Source organism: Lepisosteus oculatus, chromosome 21 (genome assembly GCF_040954835.1).
Source record: "Lepisosteus oculatus isolate fLepOcu1 chromosome 21, fLepOcu1.hap2, whole genome shotgun sequence".
Taxonomy (NCBI): Eukaryota; Metazoa; Chordata; class Actinopteri; order Semionotiformes; family Lepisosteidae; genus Lepisosteus; species Lepisosteus oculatus.
Genome location: NC_090716.1, coordinates 11910777 through 11938741, shown reverse-complemented (window position 1 = coordinate 11938741; position 27965 = coordinate 11910777). Strand labels below are relative to the sequence as shown.

At 39.1% G+C, this 27965-nt stretch overlaps 1 protein-coding gene across 3 annotated transcripts; it reads right to left on the bottom strand.

The window, feature by feature from the left end:
- Positions 1-27554, bottom strand: deaf1 (DEAF1 transcription factor). 3 transcript variants are annotated; one of them, XM_069181630.1, is made up of 13 exons: positions 27108-27553; positions 26174-26274; positions 24292-24421; positions 23263-23409; positions 22036-22175; positions 21416-21481; positions 20291-20341; positions 19371-19503; positions 17490-17618; positions 7339-7583; positions 3608-3676; positions 1851-1940; positions 1-1420 (listed from the first exon to the last, which is right to left on the bottom strand). In XM_069181630.1, the coding sequence occupies exons 1-13, from the start codon at positions 27307-27309 to the stop codon at positions 1313-1315; spliced, it is 1611 nt and encodes a 536-aa protein (XP_069037731.1). In that variant the 5' UTR covers positions 27310-27553; the 3' UTR covers positions 1-1312. The 3 variants fall into 3 exon arrangements, with proteins under 3 accessions (XP_069037731.1, XP_069037732.1, XP_069037733.1); XM_069181631.1 differs by lacking the exon at positions 3608-3676; XM_069181632.1 differs by lacking the exons at positions 3608-3676; positions 20291-20341 and having other exon boundaries at positions 27108-27554.
- Between the last annotated feature and the right edge of the window lie 411 nt (positions 27555-27965).

The following is a 27965-nucleotide window of genomic DNA, read 5'->3' as shown; positions in this document are numbered from 1 at the left end:
TAATGATGAAACAGACCATTTTTATTTCAAAGCTTTTTCCAGTTCAGGTTTTCCCTGTTTCTGTAATAGTAAGTTCTGTTGAAACAATGAGTATTTTTTTTTAACTGGAAAACATGTAGTTTAGGGAAAAAAAAGCTATGTAAGTGAATAGTCAGGAACTTGTGCATTTGTGCATATTAAAGGCACACACATTGTACTTGCTATGTGTCAAAATTTGTGTATTCAATCTTTTTTCCTACTACAGCTATAGATGGAATATTGATATAAAAATAATTTTAAAATAATATTTTATACAAAGCACACAGCATACTAAAATAACTGATGATTCTAGATGTTTCATGAGGTGACTCTCTCACACATCTTTCAGCACCTAACACAAAACAGCACCTGAACATTTCACATGACTGAATACTTAAGAACTTCACATTTCAGGCAAAGCACGTTTACAGTAAGTCATGTCTGGGCAACGTGAAGGTCCTCACAGGTCATTAGGGAACAGGGTCCTGTAAGCAGGAATAAGGGTTCTTCATGTGTTCATAGTTCAAACACAGAGGGGATCCTGAGTGGTTCTGCCAGTAAAGATGATTGGATCACAGGTTGAGCCAGACAGATCAGAAGTTGCAGGTTTGAATCTGGGTAATCAGTATGGCAGACATCGGGAGCAGCACCACCAAAGCTGGCTGGGTTTGAGTCAGTCAGAGTTCCCTTGATTTGCAACACAACAGAATGTCCTGACAGATCCCCGTTAGCCCTGCATGCTTGCACTGCACCAGTGACAGACACTTCTCCAGTCCATGCCCTCTCGACTTCAAGGCACTGGAGAGCTTGCAGGATGCATCAGAGGAGTCAGTACTCAAGTCCTCCTTCTCCTTGTGCATGACACGTTTTGCAGCCGTGAGTCAAACTGCCTCACAACTGGCAATTCCTGATCAGGTGTATATATAATAAGTGGAATTGGGGAATAAAACAAAAAAAAATGTACTTCTGACAGGATCTTTCAAGAGTGACAAACTGATATTTCAAGACTTGGTCGTTTCAAGTGAAAAATACTCCTGTGCTTAGTAACTTTACTTTTTTTTAAATAAAAAAAACATAAGTTTAAATGAAAGCAGTAAAAAATGCATCATGAGATCAGTCCTAATAAGGTAACCCATGAGGTAAGGGGAAGTAAAAAAAAAACAGGCAATGAATGACTCACTGCTAACACTTCAGTCTAAATGTTCAATGTTCTCAAGATGACAGATAATGCTCATTTTTCTAGAGCACAAAACCAACACTTCTCTTCTTCAAAGGCTTGTAGATTGACCAGCTGCTAGACTTTTACTTTCTCAATGTCCAGGTCTGTAATCTGAACATCCTCGTCCTGAACAGATACTGTGGTGGTATGCTGGCCACAGATGTGCTGATGCTCCTTCCAGTCCTGGAGAAAGCAAGAAGGAAAGGCTCAAGGTCAACAATCCGGCATCATCAGACAGCAAGAGAGCTCCACCGCCTGAGCAGACTTCATACTTGCTCCGCAGGGACTGAAAGCACAAAGCTGTGGAGTCTTATTTTTGTAAAGAAATGCTAAAATATTATTCTGATCCTCTATCCCACTAAATGCTTTTTAAAACAAACAAATGTCTACAATATTACAAAGTTTTGCGCAATTACATACTTGCAATTTCTAGGAGTATCATGCACCCCTTATTTTCTTCAATTTGATAATGGAAAGAAGTTTCTTCAGAAAAGAGCAAAGATGCACGTTTATGTAGTTAGTTTCTTCTACAGAGTTGCTGTCAGCTTTTAGACGGGAGTGAAGAGGTTCTTGGAACGGAGGGAAATGAGACACAGTAAAAAGCTTCCTTTACCTTTCTTTGGCAGAAAATGGAACAGTAATTGACCTTGTGGCAGCCAGTGCATTCATTCATGGCCTCTCGCCCACAGTTCACACACATTTGCTGTAGAAACAAGCAGAACAAAAGAGAATTTAAATACCCTACATTTCAATCGAACATCAGCTCACCCACTAAGGCTCAGACTTCAGAATCGCCTCAGCCCCCATACACACACGTGTTGGCTTAACACGTTACATTTTAGCTTTCTATTTTTTTTCCTATTTCCAGAACCCTAAATAATGTAGAATATTATAACTTTACAAATGGACAGCATTTGTGGAAAAGAAAACAAACGTAGTGTGGGAGAAACATACAGTACATGATCAGGACTTCATGAACCGCAGATACTGATCATTTTCTTCCCATCCATCCATCCACTTTCTAACCTCTTTTTCCAGGGAGCCAGAGCAACGGGCATTGAGGCGGGATACACCTGGATATTTTCTTTCTTGGATTTGATTAGGGCACACTGCACGCACGTGAAAGGCATTACCTAGCCTGGAAACTTTATATACAGAACAACCCCTCAAACCAAAGGTGACTAGAGCAGGGAAATCTGTTGACATCCAACAAGCGCCAATTGGCCAAAGAAGTAAGGTCCTGCACGACTCACACACAGCTCATTACGAGCAATACTGATGTCAGTAGAGCTATAAAAAAGGACATTAATTCAAGTACCATCTTCCACCATGAACTGGTTTTACCTAAAAGGAAACAACAAGATAAACTAAGTGTCACACTTATGGGGTTAGCATAGACTTCTTATTCTCCAGCTTAAAATGTGTATGTATCTGAAACGGTTGGTTTGGTGTTTTTAAAAAAAGATGCAGCATACTGAAGGCTGTCCCACAGCAGACAGAGAAAAGACTATCTCTAAAGCTGTGAAGTCACTGTAGTGTAGCAATGTCCCATCACGTTTGAACTTGTTTCTGAAAATTGCCCCACAATTGGACTAATTTACACATTTAATTTGAGCTAAAATACATTGACACAAGTCAGTTTTACAGTATACTAGAAAACTAAATTTATTAGCACATAAGCTTATTGATTAAGTATCTGTTTTCACATACCATTCTTCTTGAATGATTGCCCTAATTACAGCACAATTATCCATCAATTGCTCAGTCTGATCGGTACTTATTATGAATTTTATAATCTATTAAGAGACAATTAGATAATGCAGTTATCAGCTCAGATACCGTTGTAATGGTCAGCTGTGGAGCAGGATTATAAAGCTTCCTCAAAGTTTACCCAGTCACAAGGCCAAAACCCAGCCACTGTGCACTACAGCAATTTTAGTAACCTATAATAGGGAACAATCTTCCCATGCTGGATTCAAATGGATGAGGGATTCTTGAGGAAATAAATCTGTAGCTTTTGTACTCTTCTGCACACCTGGTTATTAGTTATTTGCCACAACAATTTCATTATTCAAATACATCAGATTACCTAGTTGCATCCCTGTGTTATAAATACCATTCAGAAGCATTCAAACACAAAGGTTTGGTAGTTGTTCAGGCCAGGCAAATATTTTTTCTGCTGTTTTTCCTGCACATAAGAAGACGTTCAAATAAGGTGCTAAAACAGTGAAAACGTTATGCACCAATGACAAATAATAGTGAATTTTATTTTTTAGCCCACATTGTAACTTATTTAAAGGTAGATTTACAAAAAACACCACATGGGAGATAAAAAGCCAGTAGGTTATTATTAGCCTGTTGTCTGCTTGCCTTAATGATGATCTCAGTTTTTACATCTGTGTCCTCTGTAGGCTGAAATGATATTTGATTCTGGAAGGCCTGCAATGAGAAAGGGAAAAAAATCAAGGTGAAAGAGTGGGTAAGGGGATAAATCCAGCTATTTTCAGCATCTGAAGAGGGACACAACCAACTAGAGAAGCCAATTAGAGAGTAGTAGCTATTTCTGAAGAAAGTGAAGAGGGTTTATCTGTTCTCTGGAAGAATATAAAAAAATCCAATTTGAGGCAGACAGCTAGCTCCCAATCGTGATTGAAATGCCCGGCATTATTATGTAGTAAAAAGCAGTAATGCCTTTATTTTTCTCTTTAGGCCCACTGCATTAAAAGGCTTTAACGCCTTCACAGGACCCCGGTGCTAAGCTAAGTTGTGTAATCCTCCTGCTCAATAAGACAAGACTACAAACTCTTGGCAAATATAACAGCCCCACTGAACCCTCTTTATACACTACAGACCTATTTTAATCAGGGTACAAAACCTGACCTCCTACAACTTCACTCACCCATCTGGTTCAGAAGAGAGATCCCTGTGAGCACAAATGATGGACTTAACAGTAGTCTCTGAACTAATAAATCTATATTCATGATGTACACTTAACTTCTCTGCAAAACAAAAGGTCTGTTTAGCTAGTGGCATAAACTCAGCAAATACAGAGGACAGCAAATGAAGAAAAGGCTAGCATGTTTAGTTATGGTAAATGTACAAATAGATGTTGACAAGCTGTTACAAAACAATGTGCATTAAAAGAAAATGTGAAAATATCTGTGATAAATAAATCACAAACAAGGTTTCTGGTAAAAACTTCTTTGATTTTCTGTACTCCATAATCAGTTCATCTGTGCTGGAGAAGATCTGTTATTTAAACTGATTTATATCCTAATCCTGATAAATATGATGTGGCATTCTCATTTAGAGTTTCTAAGCTTTTATGGAGTCAAGCCCTGGCTGTTTTATTAGGCCTTACTTCTAACTATAATATTTATATAGTCATGTCAGGAAATACGAGTCTAGCATTTAACTATCCATTTATCAGCCTCATAAGTCGTTTTTGGAGATGAGGCACCAATTTAATGTGCAAGATTTTTTATACTTGATTTTCCAAGATTATACAAGCAAAAATAAAAAAGTAAACTTTACTTCTCAGTTTTTTTCTAAATCTTGATCTGAAGCCAGACACTTTTCTAGCATGCAGCTTAAATACTAGGTTAGCTGACAATGTTATGAAAAATTCCTGTAAACGTAGCAAAACTCCACTATAAAAATACCACTATACACATACTGTAAGATCAACTGTGGAGCTTTTTTGTAGTTTTTTCTTTGAAACCTATAACAGAGCTACAGTATGTCAACACTAAAATGAACAAATACACTAAAAAACTTTTTGCCAGTGTGACTTCTAGTAAATATTCAGTCATTTCTCTCCTATTTTTTGGAATATTGAAAATGGAGAAACTGCACGTTAGATATTTACTAAGAAATGTACAATATTTATCCTTGTTTTTTTCTGTTAGTGCTTTCACTTTCTGTTTATAACTGGAGCTCAATCCACAAACGAATTTCACTCATTTTAGGTCAATGAATCTTCCTTTGGTTTGAAGACTCAATGGACCACAGCAGACCACTGTGAAATTCACTCTAAAAACTCTAAAATGTGTTTTATCAAAACCAGTGACAATCATTTCAGTCAAAAAAAAAGAAGGAACTGTAGATTACTACATTAGGATCTCAACATCTGCAAATTCGCTTAGTCGTGATTCGGTCTGGCTGACAGGGTCTTGAATGCAAGAAAAGCAGAGCGGGATGAAACCAAGCCGAAGACTGTCAAGTACAATTTTCAAATTAGCCACACAACAGACTAGGATCGTGAGAGGAATCCAGCTAGCAAGCCTCTCCCTGCTTCCTGTCCACATACACACATCTCAGTGGGGTCTTGTTTTTATACTGGAATGAACTCTCCTGGTTCTGTACAGGCGGCGTGAGGAGTGACAGACTGGAGACGACTTTACAGGCTCGCTGACAGTTGTATTGCCTTTTGCATTACAGTGGGCTGTGCTAACCACAGGACAGAGCAGTAGCTATGCAGGCATCCTCTTAGGAAGGATTCATATGGTTTTAGCTGACTGCTACAGTATATGATTACTGTTGTTTGTTGTATTTTAACAATATTAATTAACTTAAAGCCAATGCATTAGTACTTTAGTATCATATAAGGGAGTGTTATTTATAACTTTTAACCACACATAAGATATGCTGTAGTACATTATGTGACAATATAAGACGGACATAGTTATGAAAGAATATGGCTATTCACAATGGTTCTTCACACCTCATGCATTTCCAGGCCATACTGTACATTACTGTACTGTACAAAGATTTTCAACGAGTGTTACTGTGACAGACAGACCTTAACAGCAAGTCTACTAGTGTCACAGAAGAAGCTTTTAAGAGAAAGGAAAATAGTTACAAATAAACCTCGCAAAACAGAGGGAAGATGGTTTAAGGTGAAATGTTAATGCAAATCTTACACTTTCAGCAGACTTTTGCCACCTTTATACATGGCCATATTTCAAGTGACTCTCGGAGGTTCTGTAAATCCCACAGGATCCCAGGAGATGTATTGCTATTTGGAGGTTACTACCAGCAAACCTGCAGCACCCATTTACTGTATTTTATTCAGTGAACATGCAACAGCGGGCCTTCCCAAGCAAGGCAGGACCTGAGGGCACGAGCAGGAATCACACTGAGGAGAATTTGGGGCAGAGGATCCTTTAGGATATGACTACAGCTACAATAAATCAAATGAGCCAGAATGAATGACCTCTTCTCAGTAGTAACGTTGTTTTTTTCTTATGTTCCAGCTGTGTATTCTACAATATTTGCACAGGCGTGACATGGTACGCCTTGGAATACCAATGGGATGGACCCAAATGTACCCAATGGGAACACTTGAATGTTTTAAGCACACACGCACATATATATATGAGGGTGGAATGGTAATGCAGTGGTTAGCATTGCTGCCTCGTAATACTGGGGCCCTGGATTCAATTCCTGGGGTGGTTTCTGTGTAGAGTTTGTATGTTCTCCCCCATGTTTGGGTGGGTTTCCTTTAGGTGCTCCAATTTCCTCCCACAGTCCAAAGACATACTGGTATGTTAATGGCTTCTGGGAAAACTGGCCCTTCTGTGAGTGTGTGCCCTGTGGTGGACTGGCGTCCTATCTTGCCTTGTGTCCTTTGAATGTAGGAATAGGCTCTGGCTCCCCTGTATTGGATAAAGCGGTAAGAAAATGGATGGATATACTCTACTGTACACGTGATAAAAAAAATCATTTTTAGTTTAGAATGATGATTAAACCTTTCAATTAGTCTCCTTTTAGCTCCCATTTTTGTATTATTTTGGGATGAAATTTTAATGTTAGTGACTTAAAACAATGTTGATCTTTACTGAAGATTTGACTTTCCAGGTAAATTACACCTTAACGATATACACGTGCACTCATTTTGATAAGGTCTGGGCACTGTGAACCATGCGCCTTTGCCCCATAAAGGCGAAGAATAAAAAAGATGTCTATGGAAGACTTTTGACCACTTGTTGAACAGTACGTCACCATCAAGACGCACAGATGACGCGCAGGTACCAGATACCAGCTTAACATGAGGACAAAAAGCCTGCGCTGGAGACCGGAGTCCAGGGGGTCTTACTCACGTCTTTCCTCTCCTGCGGCCCCTTGGCTTGCGTGAGGGTCACCTCTCGGCTGGCCAGGCTGGCCTGCTTGGCCTGCTCAATGAGGACCTTCAGCTGCTGCGCCGTGCTGATCAGCGAGTTGGCCATCTCCTCCAGGTACAGCCAGTTCCTCTGCTCACTCACATCCAGGCCGTTGACCAAGCTGGGCGACACGGCTTTGGCCGGGATGGACTGATTCACGGCCAGAGCAGGAAGGGATGTCAGGACTGGATGAGGGGGGAAAAAAAAACCGACCACGTCGATTTTGAAATTGCACCAGAACACCTGTTACTCAAACCCATCTTCAACCCGGAACATCGGCACCGGCAGGACAGACGGTGCAGTTATGATGAGACCTGCGCTTCAAAAGATATTCCAGCGGACCATGACCAAAAAAGACTTCAGACACCGGCCTTAAACCGTCACTGCTTTGTTTTATATTAACCAAGTAGAACATTTGACTGCAGGGTCTGTGTTCCATCAAGATGGAAACTTTATAGATAAAAGAGCTTTTAAATGAAAATAAAAAAGAAGAAAGAACTGGAATTAAGTTCTAGGAATTCCCCCCCACACCCAGTATGAGAGATTTATCAAAGAACATCACAGTCTTACTAAATGCTTCAAAGATCACAGATACTGCAAAGAGGTTCTTGATAGTTAAGGTAATAAATATAAAATAAAGTGTAATTCAATTCAAGATCTGAAAGGACTGAGCTTAAACCATATTTTGTCTTTGACACTGTTACCGCTAGAAATCTCTGTAAGACAAAACCATACAAAACATAAGAAAGGCTATAAAAAAAGAAGGTCATATGGTCCTTTTCAGGTCATTTAAGTTGCTAGCAAGTAACTGATCCAAGGTTCACATCCAGCCAATTCATGGAAGAAGCCATCAGTTTCAACAGCATGGTAGCTAGTGGTAGCTAGTTCCAGACTCCCCAAACCCCTACCAAGTGCTGCTGTTGTCAGTTTTAAATGTATGTCTTACATTACACGTCTTAGATTCTATTGGCACCCCCTGGTTTGTGCCTCCCTGCCGATTCTGTACTTTGGGTTCATCAATGCCTTTTTGCATTTTAGGTACTTGAAGCTGTCTTCTATTTTTGATGAAATATTCAATGTATCTGGGATAGATTCACTAACTTCTTTAACAAGTAAGATGAAAGTAGGGAGTAGAAACGAACTACATACAGTAAAGTTTCATTACAGAAAGACCACAATGGAATTGACGTCTTCTGTCACATTTTCACTCAATATTTATTCTACAAATCACCACCTTTAGCTTTTGTTCAATTTGAAAAGTCAAATATCAGTTCCACGACTACTGAGAAACCAGGTTTTATATTGCAGTGTTGCACAGTAAAAAACTTTTTTTAATTTGTATTAGACTTCAGAGGGTTTTTCAGCTACCATGTTCATCAGCAGTTTCTACATCTCCTTACGAAAACAGTCAAAAATATATGACCAGCTACTGGAAAAGCTGAAGTTTTTTACATCCAAGTGAATTTAAAAAATTGTAGTTTTTCTTCTATTTTTAAACCTTTTATTTGCTAAAATGACAAGAGGGGAAAAAATTCAGTGATGAAGTAAAATGGCACCTTGCTTTTGTGAAAAGTGTTTTTATCTGCAGTTGAACAGAGTCCATAATGATTTTGCAGATGAAGTTTATTTCAGAACTACAGGATGATAAGATCAGTAGCAAAATAACAATAGCAGTATTATATTCAAAGCAAAATGTAGCCTTGCTAAAAGATGAAAGTAAAATCAAAACAAAAAATAACTGAAAGCCCCATTTTCAGCAAAAGCATCAATGCAAATGTTAACTTTAGCACACACACCATTACTGATTAATTGTTCCAAATATATTTGCATTATTCTTCTCTTTCCACACTGCTTTCACTCTGCAAAAACAATTCAGTGGTGATCTGCAACCATTTTATGTCAAACTAGTACTTCATTCTTGGCTTGGCATTCTTGGTTCCAGGCTTGGCTTCTTCTCACCAGAAATAAGCAGTGTTAGTAACACTCAGCATTGTTATAATAATAGAAAACCCTAGTGGGGCTCTGGTTAAAAAACTGCCACTTGTGCACACATTGTAGCTCTAGATGTAGCTCTTCAGTGATGAAGAGGTTAGTCTTGCAAGACAAAGGACCAGACTTTAAGAGACGTTAACATTACCGACTCAGTGTAACATTAGACCAGTCAGTTGCTGTTAATGAGTGGCACAATCTGGATCAAGCTTCCCTATTTCAGGTTTCCAAAAAACCAGAGCTCTTCCACGAAGAGTGTATAAAATTAAACATTGAGCACAGTCAAAACAGTAGGAGCTACATTTTCATTCTTTGGAGATTTGAGGCTTGAAGTTAATTCATTTAGGGAATTAAGTTAATTAAAAAAAAGAGAAGAATCGTACTTGAAAGAAGGAAATTCCCAGTCCGAGCAGAGATGTCAGAGAAGTTACCATCATAATCAGACGTGATTTAGAAACGAGACAGATTCAGATGACACAACCCATGAAGTCTTCTCAACCTCATCTTGATCTATGAATCATTTTACAGCAATACCCAGGTTAGACACCCGGGGGCCTGTCATCTTCCTGTGATTGAAACAGCTATTTTGAGACCGGTTAATTCCCTTTTCTGAAATAATAAATGACCATCAAAGCAAGCAGATGTTCCTCTCAGAGTTCAAAGGGATACTCGGTAACAAACTAGAGAAAATATGATAACAGGCAGAAGTTAGGTTTTTAAGAGTAGCAAATCAAATGTGCCTTTCCTATGCCTCATGCTATAGTTTTAAAGTCTCAGATTCCTTCAAGTAATTACAACCTAAAGACAAAAAGACCATACTAATTATTAAACACAGGTTAACTAAAGAAGTTTAGAAAAGATGTCTATTTTAAGATCTCCTTACTGTGAAGTGAGAAGGATACAGGAGAAACTCCTGTTTTTTTTTCAACTTTAATGGATGCAGATTACACTTAATTAAAAAGCCTTACAATAAAACTAGAAACTACTATTAAAATACCAGGCTCTGTGTAATTCTGATTACATCAGCTTGCATAAAGATTGTCAGTTCTTATAATAAGTTATTATATATTATAATAATAATTTTGTATTTAAAAAGCTAAATAATAATAGTATTATAATAATAGTACTAATGATATTAGCAGCAATAATAATAATAATGACTAAATAACATTTACCTTGCATTTTTCCACAGGAATAGCCATATGTACAAATCCAGTGAGATATTACTTTGCCCTTATGGTCAAAAGGCTTTGAGTGCTGTTGTACTCTGAATATCAGGTAATCTAAGACAGAGCTAGAAACTGAATTTGTGCTGCAGTGTAAGTGTAAAATGCCAAAACGACCTGTATTTCCTCAGCTCCAAAATAACAGGTCATGGGAAAGATTCATCACCTCATCAAGCAGCAAGACAGAACCAAAGGGTGGACAAATTACTTTGTTATGTGGAATCAGGCAACAATGATTCATTAGACACTCTGAAACCAAACACAATGCACCCTTGGGGTACACGCTGCCTGAAGTACATTAATAGCTGTTAGGGCACTGCCAGTGATGGATTTCTAAAGCAGACACTGACATTTCTGAGCCAGTTCCTGCTTAAGAAATAAATAAGAAATACAGATGATTATCAACTGATGAGGCTGGGACAGACTGCCATTAATATTTAATACTTGAAAGACAAATAGAAAATAAGACACAAACATACTAATACTGATGCCTATTCTTAATGTTCTTCGGCTCAATGGAAACAAAAGGTGGTGAGGGGAATGCTATTTACTGCAGCATAAAACTGAAATTGAAATCATGTTCCTTAAGTATGATTTTCTCCTGATATTCTACAATTCCAGCATTGAAATAATCCTGAGGTGAATTACCAGTAATCAGCATATATGTAATGCTTGACGTTAATATTTCTAAAATACCTTAAATATTCATTACACACCACATAAACTAATGAACAAATAAAATAATTTATGCCTTAAGTGCAATTACATTAAAACAGAAAAGAATGAATACATCTCTGGAATGAACTAACATTTTTGCTTCAGATGGTTCAGAAATCCTTTTCTTAGACCTTTAAATAATTAGAAATCATTACTATACTGGTGTCGTATGTACAGCAAATCAACTAGCCTTCTCACACACCCTAAAATAAAGTGTCTGTCTCCTGTTGTACTTGTGCGAACATTTAAACCAGGTTCAAAAACTTGCAAATTACAGAGAAACACGTGGCTGGGCCCTGCTGTTACCACAGGGAAAGTTCAGACTCGTTTTTCACAGCGGAGTTGTAAACGAAGTAACGAGTTTAGAAGTGGTAGAAAAAGTGATAGCATGCACCTTGCGGATTGTCAGATGAAAAGCTTGTGATCAGAACTCAAGTGCAATATTCTAACACCGCAGGGGGGAAGATTAACATTTGCTGTGGCAATGACAGAGACCACATCTTGAGCTGAAGGCTGTACACAAGATGATCTTGGAAAGCCCTAACTAAAGGAGATCTAAAGGACAACCGTAAATGAACAAAAGCCTTGTGCTTGAGTCTTTCCATGCTATTTAAAACCTTATTTAGCATACACACCATCATATATTGGTAAATGTCAAGTGTCATCACTTAATTCAAGATTGCCTATATTTCAGCACTGTCTAATCTTACCAAGATATCATGCAGAGCACTGGATTCTTAACGTGTGAATACTTCAGTGAATTATTTAAAGCTACTACACTCTTTGTCATTATGCACCTTCTATACTTTAGAATTCTTAATGCCTTTAGTCCCTGGAATCTGTTTTTCTAATTGAAGCTCATCCTTGGAAGTTGATATTTCTTTTTTCAAAGGAGATATGATTGGCAGGTTTCCCGATGAACAACTTTCTTAACTATAAACCTGACATACCTCTTTTGATCAGCTGCTCTCCAACAGAAACATTCATTTTCTGTGGGGATTTTTTTAATCATGTGTCCGGTATGACTTTTGGGAACGTGCTTGTCTTGCATTCTGAACAAGTATTCCCAAGTAATTTTCAGTTGATCATGTGCTAATATTTGAGTCCAGTCTATATCAGACAGGCTGAATTTTTGTAACTCTGGGTTCTTTGAAAACAGATTTCTTAATGCTGAAAAGTGCTGGTCAGGGGTGCCATTAAGCTCAGCACTGTTAATTCTGTCCTAGTTTTACAGAAAGCTGCCTAGTTGCAGTACAAAACTGTAATAAATAATTGTTTTTAACAATCAAAAATGTGCATTCCTGCTTTCAACTATTTGCTATGTTTTTCCTGTCTGTTGATAAATTACAGCACCCCCACTTCCTGATGTATTTATGGGGTCATTTGACCCCAATGAACTACCGCTTACTCCTGCAGCCTGATTTGCTGTCGTCCCTTCCTGTCTAAGTCAGATATCCTCAAAAGGGCTTGGTCATTAATCTTTACCATCGTCGCATCTATTCAATGCCACTTATACCCCTGTTTAGTCAGCCATGTCCTTCTTAACATTCATATTTGGTCTTATTTTCACTTTTATTGTACACATCTCCAGCTTCATGGCTTAGTCTCACTTCTGTAGCAGGATGTATAGCACATTTGTAGCAGTGATAGCACAACATTGTTCAAAATCCTTACAAACCTCTAACTGAACATTTTTCCACACCGGAGGAAAAAAAAAATCATAAATGGTACAGAGTAAATTTAAAGCAAATAATTGGAAAAAAAACTAAATCAGCCTCATTGTAGACCCACGCTGCCAAACAGAGATATTAAAAACAATTTATCTACATAGCATGCTGAGTTTATCCTTTAAAGATGATGATGAAACTAATAGCATGTCCAGAACCTATTCTTCAATGCACTTCCCTAGATATCTCATTAAAAACAGACACAAATTCTGTCATCAAGGGCCCCGAGTAGCTCAGATCACAGATTGAGCCCCACCACACAGATATTACAAGTTCAGATGTGGACAGTCATTAGCCAGCTGTGGCTGGGATTTCCCAATAGGTGGGCTAAGCACCACTGAGGTTTGGTAGGCTTGGAGTGGCCAGAGTATCAGAACCCTGGGATCTACCAGATGCCTCTGAGCTAGTAATGTTGCCCATAAGAGCTGCCTCACTCTTTCCAGCTGAATCCAACTCTCCTGTAGACTCTGTGGGGCTGACAGTGTGACAAATAGCAGACAGCGCACCAGTGCACATTTCAGAGCAACACATGCACAGTCCTCATCCCTTCCATGCTGGTGCAAGAGTCATTGAGCCCAGGATTGGAGAGTGAGCCCAGGCGATTTACAACAGCACGTTCCAAACTGGGCGTGTGTGTGAACGGGGAGTTATACAGAAGAGTCACAAAAAATCTGCAAATACATGACCACCCCATCACACTTTTCTTCCACTAAAGAAAAAAAATGATTATGGAAAAAACGGTGTAAAGCAACTTCTTGTGAGCACACAAGAAATTAAAAGTTAAAGATATGAAGCTGAGAGCATGATTGCTCAGGTACCCCACTGTAACACATCAATAAAAACAGCAACAAAGTGACTGGTCTTGGGCTGCATTACTGTTCTGGATTTCATTTTGGTGAAAAGCACTCTGACAGGCATTAAAAACACAACAAATGCTACTGGTTCCAGTTCTCATTTGCTACACATGTGTACCTCTGTATAATAATAGCTTAAGAATGGTGAACTTAGTTCCTTAGTTGAAGTACATAACTAAACAACGTCATTATTCTATCTAATATCTAATGCATAAGAAGGACCAGCCATTGAAAAGAGATTCTAGTCCAGAACTCCAGAGAGTTTAAGTGATGGGGGAAATCAGGTAGTTTAGAAACCTAGCAGCATGTGACCTTGCTTAACCCTGACCTACTACCTGTTTGCCGTTTGTTGTGGGAGAAAGGTTTATAGACAAAACAATAAGTATTCTTCATTTTTTATTTCAAGATACTGTATGAAGCCCCTAGAACAGTTACAAACCCATGCCATTTAAACCTCTGACAGAGAAATATGTGAAGCCTCACAGGAGGCCATTAGATCAGGCAAGCAAACTGCACTGTACTGCCACGAACAGATTGCCTTTGTCAAACTGCTAGGACTTTGAGGAGTCTGTGAGATAAATGCCAATTCTACAAAGATCTCACGTGTGAGTGGAAAATCCATTTTAGACCCAAAGTGCCACCGTTCCTGAGGGCTACAGCACGCCCCTAATTCCTCAGACCCCTCAAAACAAACCTGAAGCTGGGAGGCAAAATAATGGAGTACATCCAACAGCCTTTTACACTTCCAGTATACTGCTGTTTATGTAGTGAGGAAGAATTTTAGCATTTACCTTTATTATAAGTGTATAAGATAGTAACTATTTGTCCTTGCTAACATGCCTTTTTTACCTAGCAACAGTATGAAAGAATAATTGCAAGCACATTACCTGACCTTTTGATGTTAATGCTATATCCACAGAATGTCTAGCTCAATTTTACGCCTTCTATTTAGATACTTCCTTTTGTCTATAGAAAAGGTAAAATTGCTTCTTAAGCATAAAGTGGTCAATTACAAAGAAGTGTTTGTAGAGAGAAAAACAACTCCTATTATGGAAATTTGGAATGAGCTAAGTGACCCTGAATTTGCTGTATAAAACCCCTTACCTTTGCCATCATCATTGAGAGGCTGCTCTCAGATCTGTATGATTGTATCCTCTCCATGTGCATGAATAAAAGACACACCTAACCTGAGTGAAGAGTTTTCTTCATAGTAGACAGTGCAATACACATTACTTAAAACCTGTCCAGACAACTATCTTAACATTTATTTTGGGGGACAGATTACTTCAATTAAGATTATTTAATTGGGTCTTCTTCAAGATAATACAACTGGACTTCACTGAAAATTATTAGCTAGAGCACTGAATTACAGTCTCCTGAGAAATGGAGAGCAGTATCAAATCTTTCATTCTTCAATTAGAAGCACTGCTTCGTGCTACATACAGTAGGACAGAGTAAAAATGGTAAAGTTTTTTTCTGTCAGATGTTAACAAAGGCTTGCAATCAAAGGATTCTCACTCCCGTGAACAAAGTTTTAACACCTGCTAATTTATTAGAACTCCGATATTCAGTCTTTTCATCTTGTGAAAAATGCTAGTGTCACAAAAGTCATATAGTATAACAGAATCACAGTCTGAAGAAACTAAGGAAGGAAAATATTGTCTTTATGTATGTTAAACAAGGCTGATGGCTATAGTCAGTTGTTACATACAAGGCCTTTGGAACTGTTCAAAAAGTTAACTATGTTTTCCAAATAATGCAGTTACCACTGCATTTTTAAATATAGTATTACAGTATCTGAATCTCTTAATGAGGTGGTAAAAGTCATTACACACAAAAAAAAATTGTTACAGACATGTTTTTAAGTTATTTTATCTTTGGATACAAAACTGATAAATTACTCATATGCATAAAATACTAAAATAACTATCACCATTACGGAACAGAGTAACAGTTCACAGTTATCATAATTTTAGAGCCGATCAGAACATTTGAAGAACCAGAACAAACATCTAACACTATTTACAGCTTTTTGGTAGTCCAGTACTTCAGTTCTGCAGTTCTATTGACAAAATCTTTCGTCAATTGCATTGTTAAGTGCCTTGGGGCAACTTGTGAAAGGTGCTATATAAAAACGAACTGAATTGAATTCTAAATGCAATCCATTAAGTCAGACCAGTGCAATTAAAATTCAGGAAAATTATGATAATAGCCACATTAGAAATGACTTAATGTTGTTAAATTGCTTAACAGGCTCTTTTATTACTTCAGGGGGAAATGTAACGAGATTATACAGGATTGCGATAAAGTACACAACCACATCTCTCCTCCACATTCTCGCCCAGTAATAGATTAATTCCTGAAGTGAAATTCCCAGGCCGCCTGTACATGTAGCTCACTCATCGAGCAGACATGACAGCAGAAAAACTGTCTCGAGAGCCAGGATGTTCGGTTTGGCTGTCTCGGACCTCAGATGGGGACTACGACCTTGAGGCCACAGACGGACACCAGGAGGACTGGTTAGATGTAGTCAAATTTTGGGACAAAAGGCGAAGCAGGAGGGTACAGTACCTAGCTGTTGACAGGAAGTTGTAAAAGAACTTTGTCATAATAGTGCTCCTATTATGACGCGTTCCCAGCTCAGCGCATCAGAAGACGCTGCTGGAGGTTCTGCTACTTCTACGTCACTTGAACGATGGCAGTGTTGAAGAGCTATGGGACTGAGGGTCTGTCAGTCTTTTTACTGACCTTTCCAGAAAAGGTAAGCATAACAGATAAACAAAAGATAAGATATCCGTTTAGATTCGGTCTGGAAATGGTATTTACAGCCCTTTTATAAATTAAATACAACATTTAGATTTATACAATATATACAAAGTATTAACAGAGTAAAAAATATTATAACCAACCTTCACTGTAAATTAATTGAATATTACAGTAGTAGAAACCCCCAATCCTTACCATAAGCTAAACACCACCACTAACCGTAACCCAAGTGTTAAGGGTTTTATGTTCTGTAATTGTTTCTCACATCACTAATTGTGTGTTTATAACTGATTTATGGGAGGTTATAATACATACCTAAAGACTGATACAACATTCTGACTTGGAATGTTAAATTGCTAAGGTTTATGTCTCTTATATTTTATATGTCTGTCTTTAAAAACATTATTAATGACCTTAAGACACAAAACAACGCAATTAAATCACTGTTTTTCCATATTTCTTGATGTTTTGGTAGTCTGCTCATTGGAATCCCTATTAAAAATGTGAACAGGCAAAAATGATCCTTTCTGTCACGTGTCCTTGGGTTAGCAGTAAAAAATGCTTTAAGCAGAATGCATAATATATTTCCTCCGTTGCTCTTGGAAAAGTTTTTCAGGCATGAGCTGAAGAGATCTTGTGTCGATGTAGATTCACAAGGTGATGGGCACATACACTTACAAACGCAACTGACTCCCTTGTGGCATGACCAAAACTATCGAGCTGTGCATTCGTCTCCATCTAACATATAAATCTCTATCATAGACAACAAACAGCTGTCCAAGGACTGACAGCTTGAGAAACCACAGCCTCACCTGTTGTCCCAGTGAACACATCTGCTTGTGCTGGGCTCTCGGAAATGATGGTTGTGGTGTCACCTGTGGACGCTCTGTCAAAGGTCAACGTGCCTGAGGTCGTGATCTGCCCAGAGGGTGAAACTGTAACTAAGAGAAAACAAAAAAAGACTATCGCTGCAACTTTAGTCTGCACATCCTGCATACTATATCGTAAAGTACCTTCTGTATCAACACACATTTTTCAGAGAGTGGTCTTTGGTTTGGCAATCACACAAGGAACACGTGCGATAAAAAGTCATTTTAAATTTAATGAAGAAAAAAACTGCTGTTCATGATATAGCTGTGTTATCTCCAGCCCCTAATTTGAAATTAAAACTTGTGATGCAGAAAAATGAGACAAAAGCTTTAAACAATGTGCAGCCGGTCCAAATGAACTAAATTTTGTGTTTTGATGCCAGGTGCAGCGTGCACATTTCAAAATGAAATTAGCTGTCAGGTTCAAGAAAAAAAGATAAGGTTTAATAATTAACTCATCAAGGGAGACTGGCACTTACTTACTCTGTTAACCTGAACTTGTTCTGAACTGGAAACTGGTTCAGGAAACCAGAATACAACTCATAAAGAAGTATTGCTCCATTTCTCTTGTAGCTAATGGGTTTTAATCTTAGCCCCCAGCATAGGACCTGTGCCAGACACAATCCAAACTTCTCAAGGAGCCAAAAGACCTTCCATTTGAATTGCTCACTCTGTTCGGACAAGCCACAATTGAAAGAACTCCCTGTTAGAGATAGTTTGAAGTAGAGAATCGAGGAAATTGAACTGGAAGCTCAGTTCAGTGACTCTACGCAATGCCAGACCGCATATTAAAAACCAAGAAGTAATATCAAGCGGATAAAAAAGGCAGAACAGGAAAGAAATAAAAGACGATTTCAAATCTTTAGCACATTCAATGGGATGGCTCGAAAGAAACATGAGCTTCTTCTCAGAATATTGATTCGCTTTTAATAGAAATGTAGCTGATGTGAAAGCCATATTTAATGGCAATCGGAAACACATTAGCAATAGATGACAAAGTTCTTCTTTCTCCAAGATAATAACCACAGTCAAGACACCTCTACCCCAGGCTTTCAGAAGCTCCTGGGTCAAAATGTTTCTCAATACAACCCCAAAAAAAAACACAAAAAAGCCAATCTTTACAGTTAGAAATATTCCTTGCAGATTTTCACTGTTAACTAGTGAATTATCATCATAGTAGAACTCACCCAGTAAATGCCTATCTCCTTTCCAACATTTATGTTTCACAGAAATATCCTTGAGAAAACAAAGTTATTTTTTTATTGAAGCGGACCCTGACATATGTTAATTAAATTAACCCTCTATCCAGGGAGTGGGGATATTATCTGCTAATTTAATAAATTGTAACTACATCTTTTTTTTATTTCTTAAATGGTTTGAATCCTAGTAACTACTGCTGACATGCATAATTATGTTTCATCATACTGAAAGTGACACACACCTTTGTAATCTCTCTGGTATGATGGGTTACATTAGAATATAAAGTGATGATTATTAAACTGATTCATTTTTTAATATGTCCAGACGAGCACAATTATACAGGATGACAGAATATTAAACCAGTGAAAAGCAGAAAAACACAAAAGATCGAATATATTAGACAGTATGTGTTCTTCCTGCAGCTGGTTTATGGCTGGTTACCCCAAGGATAACTAGTTATTCCTCCTAGTGCATAGCTAACAGTCTTAATTCTTATTAAATAAAATATTGAATTTCAACATCATACGATGTAACAAAACTGTATTCACACTTCAATTGCAGAATATTTGAATGCCAGCAGTAGTTACTGCTTGACAATAAGCAGCAAATCATTAATTCACTCACAGGTCGTCCCAGCTGCTGCGGGGAGGAGGGTGATGTTCTTGGGGGACTGGGACTCCTTCTTCTCCGGTATAGATGGCTGCTCATTGTCTTTCTTCCGTCTTTTGTATGGGACAAACAGCCTTACAGGACCAGTCTAGTCACAAAAAAGAACATATAGACATTCTCCTTATTCTGCCTTATTAATAACCCCACCACCACAAGCAGGTCGGTTACACTGAGCAGAGACTTACAGTTGAACTAAGAGCAAAATACAAAACTTGTGACCTTTGTGTTTCACACATGACATGTTCTCCAGAGCAGAATTAGTTTTCTCAATGTACCGCATTGTTACTATGGCTCAAAGGATACTTCACGCCAGAAAGCTACATTGACAATAATTACCGCTACTAGCGAACATTTTCCAATTCTTATTACAAAAAAGAAGTATCTTTTCGATTGTTCCCGTTTCTATTTTGACACTGAAATATATGTACGTACCAAATGTACTGCTTTGTTCTCAAACAATTTTCGCCTTCACTGCAATAAGAATTATTTTTCTCTCTCTTTGGGCCATGTCTGTCACACAGTACGTTATCAAATTTCTAAATGCTGGCATTCATGAAAGTGAGAAAACAAAACAAATGCTTCGATTCAGCCCTGTGAGCCCTGTGTTAATTTACACATGCTCTATAAAAAAGTCACTTGGAAAATAACTCCCGAATAATAAAAAAGTAGTAAAAAAACATGCAGCTCAAAATAAAACTGCACGAACTTCTACTAGTGGGTTCAACCCCTGTGAAAAATTTTAAACTTCTATTTCTCTCTCAATATACTGTATAAATGTTCATGTGGGTCTGCTACTTTTCCTTTTGGGTCTGCTACTTTTCCTTTGATCTCTGTGTCATTTTTAGGGTGGGTAGATAATCACGAAATCCAATTACCATATTTATGTTCTCCCCTCTCAAAGATGGCCCATCCCCATTCTTGGTGCACTGAAAAAATATTAGACAAGGCGCATAAGGGGAGAGACTGAGCTCGATATTTGATACCTTCACATTCAGAGCTAACGTCAAATTCAAAACTGATTTGACAGTGGGTATGTTAATACGTACTCATTACTACCACAATGAAAAGCTACATGTTTTGAATGAGATTTCTGATTTACACACTGTTAGCACATGAATGAGAGCTTTGAGATAGTTTTACTCTCAGCATTTACACTGCACTGTCTTTGAAACCACCACAAAATATCAAGCAACACATCCATGATAACCACTGTGCTCAAGGTGGACCACAGAGGCCACAGTACCATCTAGTGGATTGAAAAAAAATAAGTCATACATTTTCATTTTCATAAATATGAATGTGCCACAGAGTAACAGGTTAACTTCAAACAGTTATGTATTCATACTTGAACTACTATGGTCTAGGCAAAAAACTTCACTTTAGAAACTCACAAGCAAACAAAAAGAGCCATAGAACAGCTCTGAAAATCCAGGTCCATGTGGCAAAAAGAAATGGAAGTTTAGCTAGCATGTTAAGTGTGTATAAACAGTGTCTTAGAACAGATGGATCATTTTATTTATCACAGTATATTTCAAGAGCTCACAGGTGTGGGGTTAGAATCACTGCAAGTAATAGCTGCGAGAAAAGCCCCCACAACAGAGCAGTGATTTCATTTTTTATATATATATACAGGATGCTTTGGTCACAGCTGATGTCTGCTGCCATATTTTCCAGATCGTAATCTCGGCGAGTCTTTTTCATGAGGGGAAGCATACAGGAATAAGCCTAAAACAGCCGAAAATTAAAAGGGAAAAATCAACAAATACCCAAAGTCACAACAGGAGCTGAGGAAGGACTGTGGTGACAATAATACTGAGCATCGTTACTTCTCAAGTTGGATAGTGCACCTATTTAAAATGGCTTTACATGAAAAATACAAGTTATGCTCAAAAAGAGACACAAAAAAAGAGTGCTTTCTTGGAAGGTAGTTGAAATTTGAGAAATCCCAACTCCAGCGTTACTGCAGGGTTTTAAAGCGAGAGTGGACTAAGATTGCTCACCAAGGACAGATCATCGCAGCAGGCAGCACAGGTACATGAGGCAGCATGAGGATTCAGGATCCCATCCTAGCAAAACAGAATCGGCCAACTTTATTCCCAGCTTGCTTTATGACCAGTGACAAAAGAAACTCTTCCCACTGAAGAACTAATTCTGATCTTATAAATCCTTCATTTGTTCCTTAACACATCTCACAATAATAACATGACGATTTTTAAGTTTGATTAAAAATGATTGTTTCTGCTTATATTATCCAGTGCGCAGAAGAGATTTCTTCATATTAACGGTACAGATGCTAATTGATTTAGTTACAGTTGCTACGGATTTTAAGAATGGTTGTCTACACAAAAATATTCATTTTGTGTATCTATGCAGAACTTTATTGCTGCTTATAATCTGTGTTTATACATATAAAAAAATATTAGGCAAATAAAACCTTTTTGTAAGGTTATAATGAAGACTAAGAAAAGTAACAAACAAGAAGATGCTAGTCAGTGCATCTTCCCCAAACATCCTGTTAGATTCTCTTGGTCTTGCAAAAGCCCACAAGAATCTCAAAGCCTCAGTCTGGGGCTGCTATGTCACATATCAGTTTTACCTTTGTCAGACTCGCTCCTCTCACCTGGATCAGACACTGCAAAGGTCTGCCTGCGTAACGAATGCTCCTCTTCCAGTCTTTACTGCTGGCTCTGCCAGACATGCCCTCAAACTCAGTCGGGGTGTACCAGTTATTGTTGTGCTTGATGCAGCGCCCTTTCCCCCCTGTGATGAGGAAAGGAAGCAGGAAGCACTGCCTTGTCACCGGCATTCACTCCTCATTCAGGAAATTACAAACATTACCCATTAGCAAACATTTTCCAAAAACACAGACACTTTAGAAAATGTACTCCTTTGTTTTCAAACAACTAAAAACAGATTCCGCACGGACGCACTGTACGGTTCACTGCAATAAGACTTCTTTCTCTCTGTTGGGCCATGTCTGTCAAACGGTACATGATTACATTTCTAAATACTGACATTTGTGAAAGTGAGGGGAAAAAAAGAACAAAATGCCTCAATTCAGCCTTGTGAGCTCTGTCCTAATTTACCTATGCTCTGTAACTTGCTAAAAAAAGTCCTCCAAAGTCCTCGGTTTCTCTTGCGTCCACCAGATGTCAGTGAGAACTCTTTTTTCCTGCACAAATATTGCACTTGGCCTATAAAGATTAATGCAATTTCATACCAGTAGCTAAAACGATCAATAAATAATTATTGAACAAAAACTAACACTATATGCAATGCATTCAGGCTATTGTATAGCACTGATGATAAATATGTACTTTGGAAGCCTAAGACAGAGGACTTGAAAGCGTAATTGTTTTATTTTTATTCTTGCACCATATCTTCACATTACAAATGAACATTTCTGTCAGAACTTGCAGGTTCCTGTTACCACTAAAAAAACTTCAAATCATTTCAATAAGCAGACTTGGGGATTTTTAATTAAAGCTGTAGAGTTCTGAAAAATCAAATTTAGCAAGAAAAACACTTTACAAATAATTCAAGAACATAAGAGATGTTATTCATATTTTGAGGCCATTTCAATCTTAAATAAATATGAATTTATTTTGTTAGTTGCAAATGTACATAAATGACACAGGTTTCTTGCAATGAGGCAACTGAAAGCTACAAGTGTTGAAAACCTGAATGTACAGCAGAAACAAATTTACTTTTCTAAAAGGGAAAGTGTCATCACAGACATAAGCATTGAAGGACAGTATGCATGCTTTAATTTAACTAACAGGAAAAGAAAGCAAGTGTCCAAAGACCACTTCTCTTTAGTTCTGGTCCTAGAACTCAAGTAACTTACCAGAGCCTAGCCTGTTCTTATACAGCAGTCCACTGGTGTTTCTGCATCTTACAGGCAGCTCATTCTCATACACAGAGGGGTCCCAGTTATATTTTGTCCCATCTTTCTCAGGACCTGGTGTTATTGGAGTTGATGGGGTCTGCGGACCTTCAGAAGAAAACAAAAAGTTGAAAAACTTCACACAGGGTTTAGAACATCTTTCACAACAAGAGAACACGATTGTCACTCTGGTGAGATTTTGGATCGCATCGTATCCTTCAAGTAACAGCGTACCCAAGACCGGGACACCAGTGCATCGCCAGGCAAACACACAGACAAACATGCACGCGCTCACACCAGAAGCCAATTAACCCACCAGTACTGTATGTCTCTGGACTGTGGGAGGAAACTGGAGCACCCAGAGGAAACCCATGCAAACACAGGGACAAAGAGCAAGCTCCACGCTGATAGCACCCCAGGTCCTGAATTAAACCCAGGGCCCCAGCCACTGCAAGACACAGCACCAATGCAGACCTCTGCGCCACCATGCCACCAAGATTTCAGATAATCATCAAATATTTGTTCATGTTTAGGGAGTAAATGTCAAATGTAAAGAGAACAAACTGCTTTATCTGTGGCCCAGGTATTGATTGGTTCAAAACTGGGTTATATCATGTCCTTAAACTGTGACGCACAAGTGGCCAAGCGCCAGTGGGATAGGGTGGACAGACTGCCAGGAGCCTCTCAGATTCCAGAGATACCGCAGCTCTTTCTGGGTCATTAGCTGGCTGCATGCAAGCTTGCAGTGGCAACAATGAGAGATGTGCGCCTTCTCTAACAGGAGATACAGTATCTCTCCTGTAAGGCACTCTAAAGCCTGCTCTGTGTCAAAACACGAATGGCCCTGACAGACAGGAGTGGGTCTGTCAACCCCCATGCAATACAGAGGTGTCTGCTGTAAAGAAATGATTGGCTGTTCAAACTGAGTAGGCAGATACTAAAACAATACAAAACAAAATCAGGTTTATAGTTCTTAAAAACACTTCATACCTGGGGAAATCGGTGTAGCAGGTCCTTTCAGCCCTGAAGTATCTACAATGCTACCATCGGTGTGAACCACAATCAGAGTGGCCTTCTGGGTGTTTAGAGGGTCTCCTATCTGCAAGGTAGTCCTTCCAGTCTAAAATACCAAAGCAAAACAATGAGACCTCAAGCTGAAATTGAAATTAGAAACCCTGGATTGTGATAATGCACACTGAGGTCACCTCTGAATCCTTAAGAGGGGTGGTTAGGGTTTGTGAAATTGAAATTGAGCTCTATTGAACTAATTGTATTGTGAAACCCCTGTGCAGTGAAATAGACTGTAGTACAGATAGAAAATGGTCCACGAGGGACATTTCCCATGGACCAGAACAGTACATTAACCACAAAGGATATAACCAGAAACTGGTCACAGGGAAGACCAGGATGATACAGTAAGTGAGGAGCTGCATCGCAGTCTGACGATTTCTCCTACAGCAGACTGCCAGTGTTCAGATGAAAATTCAGCTGAATGATTAAACAAGAGAATTGTAAAACAAAAAAGGTGTAAACATTTGTTAAGCATTGCAAAGAACAGACATCTCGAACCATGAAACTAATGAAATACAAATGGTCTTAATTCTTTGCAGCCCCTGGAAGAGCAGTCAAAGAGCTGGGGTAGGTTGATCTGCAGTCCCGATGGTCTGGGTCACTGTAGGTCTGCAGCAGTAATCTCGGTCTGAAACTAGATTCAGTCAGTCTGTGCCTACAGTGATGCCGAAAGAGTACAGCGGATTTACTGAAGGACGACCCCAGCTCACACCACTCACACAACACTAAGTGAAACGAGAGGGAGAGTCCATCGTAGTCCGCACAGTTCTGGGTCAGGAACCACCTTACAGTACACCCATTTACCAAGGGTGTCCAAACGCAAATTCCATATGAGGAATTAAATGCGGTCCTGCGAACCAGGATATCCTCAGGTGGCACCACAGAGCACTCATCCCACAGTGCTGTATTCTGTTCAGGGACAAACAGGCGCTCTTTCGCAAACTGTGGCCTCTGCTTCCATTCGTCTCTCTAGGTATCCTCTGACAAGAAACTCCTGTACTTCTGTTAACAATACAGTCATCCTGCTTGTGCAGACCACAAAGTACTTTTTAACACCTCCAATTTCTAACTGCGCAGATCAAGAACTATGGCATTTGAATCTTTTTACACGGTCATACTGTAACGTCGTATTTACAGTGTGTGTGTACTGTACATTACATTAACCACTGTACATGCCCAGGTAAACCTAGGCTGTGAGCTGTGAGGTCTACACTGCAAATATGGAAATATTCACAACTCTTTATTACAAAAACAAGCCACTCAGCTCAATAGAGTTCTCCTTTTTCCAGTGATTCAATCAGAACTGCAAATATAGTATTGTAACCTCCACTTCCACAGTACAGATTGGTAACTTATCTTGTGCAATTTTGTGTAATAGTTTTAAAACAATCTTCTTCACGTCTTTTCAAAGAGGGAATCGCCTTTTTTTTCCCTTTTCTTAGCCCTCCAGTTTGGAATTACCGATTATTGATCGACGTGGCTTTACCGCTGGCTATCTCAAGCCTGTCCCAGAGAAACTGCACCACCACAGAGGAACTCCTGGTCTTGGTCAGCTCAGACCAGCGATGCCTGGACTACAGGCATTAACCCATGAGTCTTATGCATTTGCTTTAAAATTTAAATTTACAAGAAAACTTACTGCAAATTATCACATTCCTTAAATCCATCCCCATAACTCATCCCCTTAAGCCTTTGCTTTTCTTCTTTGCCGACTTTTTATTCTGTGGAGAAAGCTGGAGGCAGTATGCTAGTTGTTTTTGCTAGGGCAGCGTACAGCTGCAGCACCAAGGGGACTACCTACCAGAACATGCTCAGAAATGGAGGCTGCGCTTGCAACTGAAGTCGTGAACACGTTATCTCCTGGACCTGCCACATCTGCTACAGTCACAGTGGTCACGTCTGTGAAACGAAACAAAAACGTAATTAATACAAATCTTCATTTTCTGGAAGACAATTCGCGCTTTGAAAGAAGAATATATAGGCACATCTAATGGTGAATATATACATCAGTAAGAGAGAATCATCTACGTCTCAGAGGCGGCTGAATTGAAGTGTGCAAAAAAGTGTGACAAAGAGAAGAGACGTTTTCAAACGACAAGGAATTGTTACAGGACGTTTTAGACGGCAACTCTTCTTTCGACACAGAGGAAGGACTTTTGTCCAAAGGTCCAGTCACAAAAATGAAAAATCCCTTAATCCTTGGTTTCAACAAACGCTGATGTTTTCTTTCATCTTTTATCTGTATATGACGAAAGGGCTGCTTTAGTCAGATGAAGTTGGTAGGTTACAGGAAAGCCATTGATTAAAGGCGTTGTTGGAGATTTGCTGTGAAAAATAAATACAAAAAATGGCTCATGACATGTGTTTATATTAGATGTAGTCGTGCAAGTAGAGCTGATTTTATATCCTGCACTCCGAAACTTCTTCATATACGTTTACTATTTTTTTTCCGTAAAGATGTTGATCAATCGGTAGGTTCAGGTTTAAGCGTATTTAACTGTACATCTTGGGCGTTTTATGCTGTATGCACTTTTGCAAACAATACAAACCCCGCACTCCCAAACCAACAGCCAAATGATGTGCATTTAATTTTGAATCACGTACGTTGTGTGGACAACAGTAAATCCCAAGTATTTTCTAAACCGTATCGGAAATCTGAGGCTTTGAATCACTCGAGACCTCCGCGGCAGCGCACTGCAGGACGAGGTCTGATTTAAAAAAAAAAAACTTTCCTGCAAACGCCGTTTCGGCCTCGTCTGGGTTCGGCAAGGACTCGGCTCCGATCTCGATGTGCCCCGGTTCACCCATTACTGTCATCGCTGTAACTTCGGCCTCCGATTCAGTATCCGAGTCCTCCCCCTCGCCGGGCACAGCAGCAGCGCTTTCGGGCGCCTCCTCTAACCCGAGCCCCTTCGTAGCCAATTCAGATTCATCCATTTCTCCGGCCACGACCGAGTTAGGCCGAATATGTCCGAGCGAATCCGGGAGGGTAAAGTGTCCACTCTCCCAAACAGCGTAACGGATGATATCCCTTTTTCTTGATAAAACCCCAAATCGACAACGTGTTGGTTCGCAATAGTACGGGATGTTTTTTTTTTTTTAAAGTATGTCGAGAATAAACAAAGCCGATAGGAAATGGCTTCTTTTTTTTTTTCTTTTTGCGGGATCAAAACACAGGAAGGAGGCCTAGCGGAAATTACCGAAAGAAAACGAGTTTGCACGAAAGAGAGGCTTCCGAGCGCAGCCAATACGAAACACAGCAGTGAAGTGTTGTTTTATTCATCGATACGTTAACGCGCTGAAGCCAAGGAAAATTAGAAGCGTTACACCAATTAATAATCATAACTCCTTTATGTAGATTTGCTCATGCTAAAGAAGTCCAACGTGCTTGCACACAGAAGGGGACGCACTACACCAACCTTTCGGTGCAGCACCCTTCTGCTCTGTGTGTAGGCGACAGTCATTCAGCACCAGCAACCCTACTGCTTGAATTCAGGGGGAACTAGGATTTCCAGGTTGTTCAAGAGTGTACAAGGGTAGACACCTCCTACAGCCCCGAGTCCCCAATCGCTGCACTGGAACATCGTCCTGGA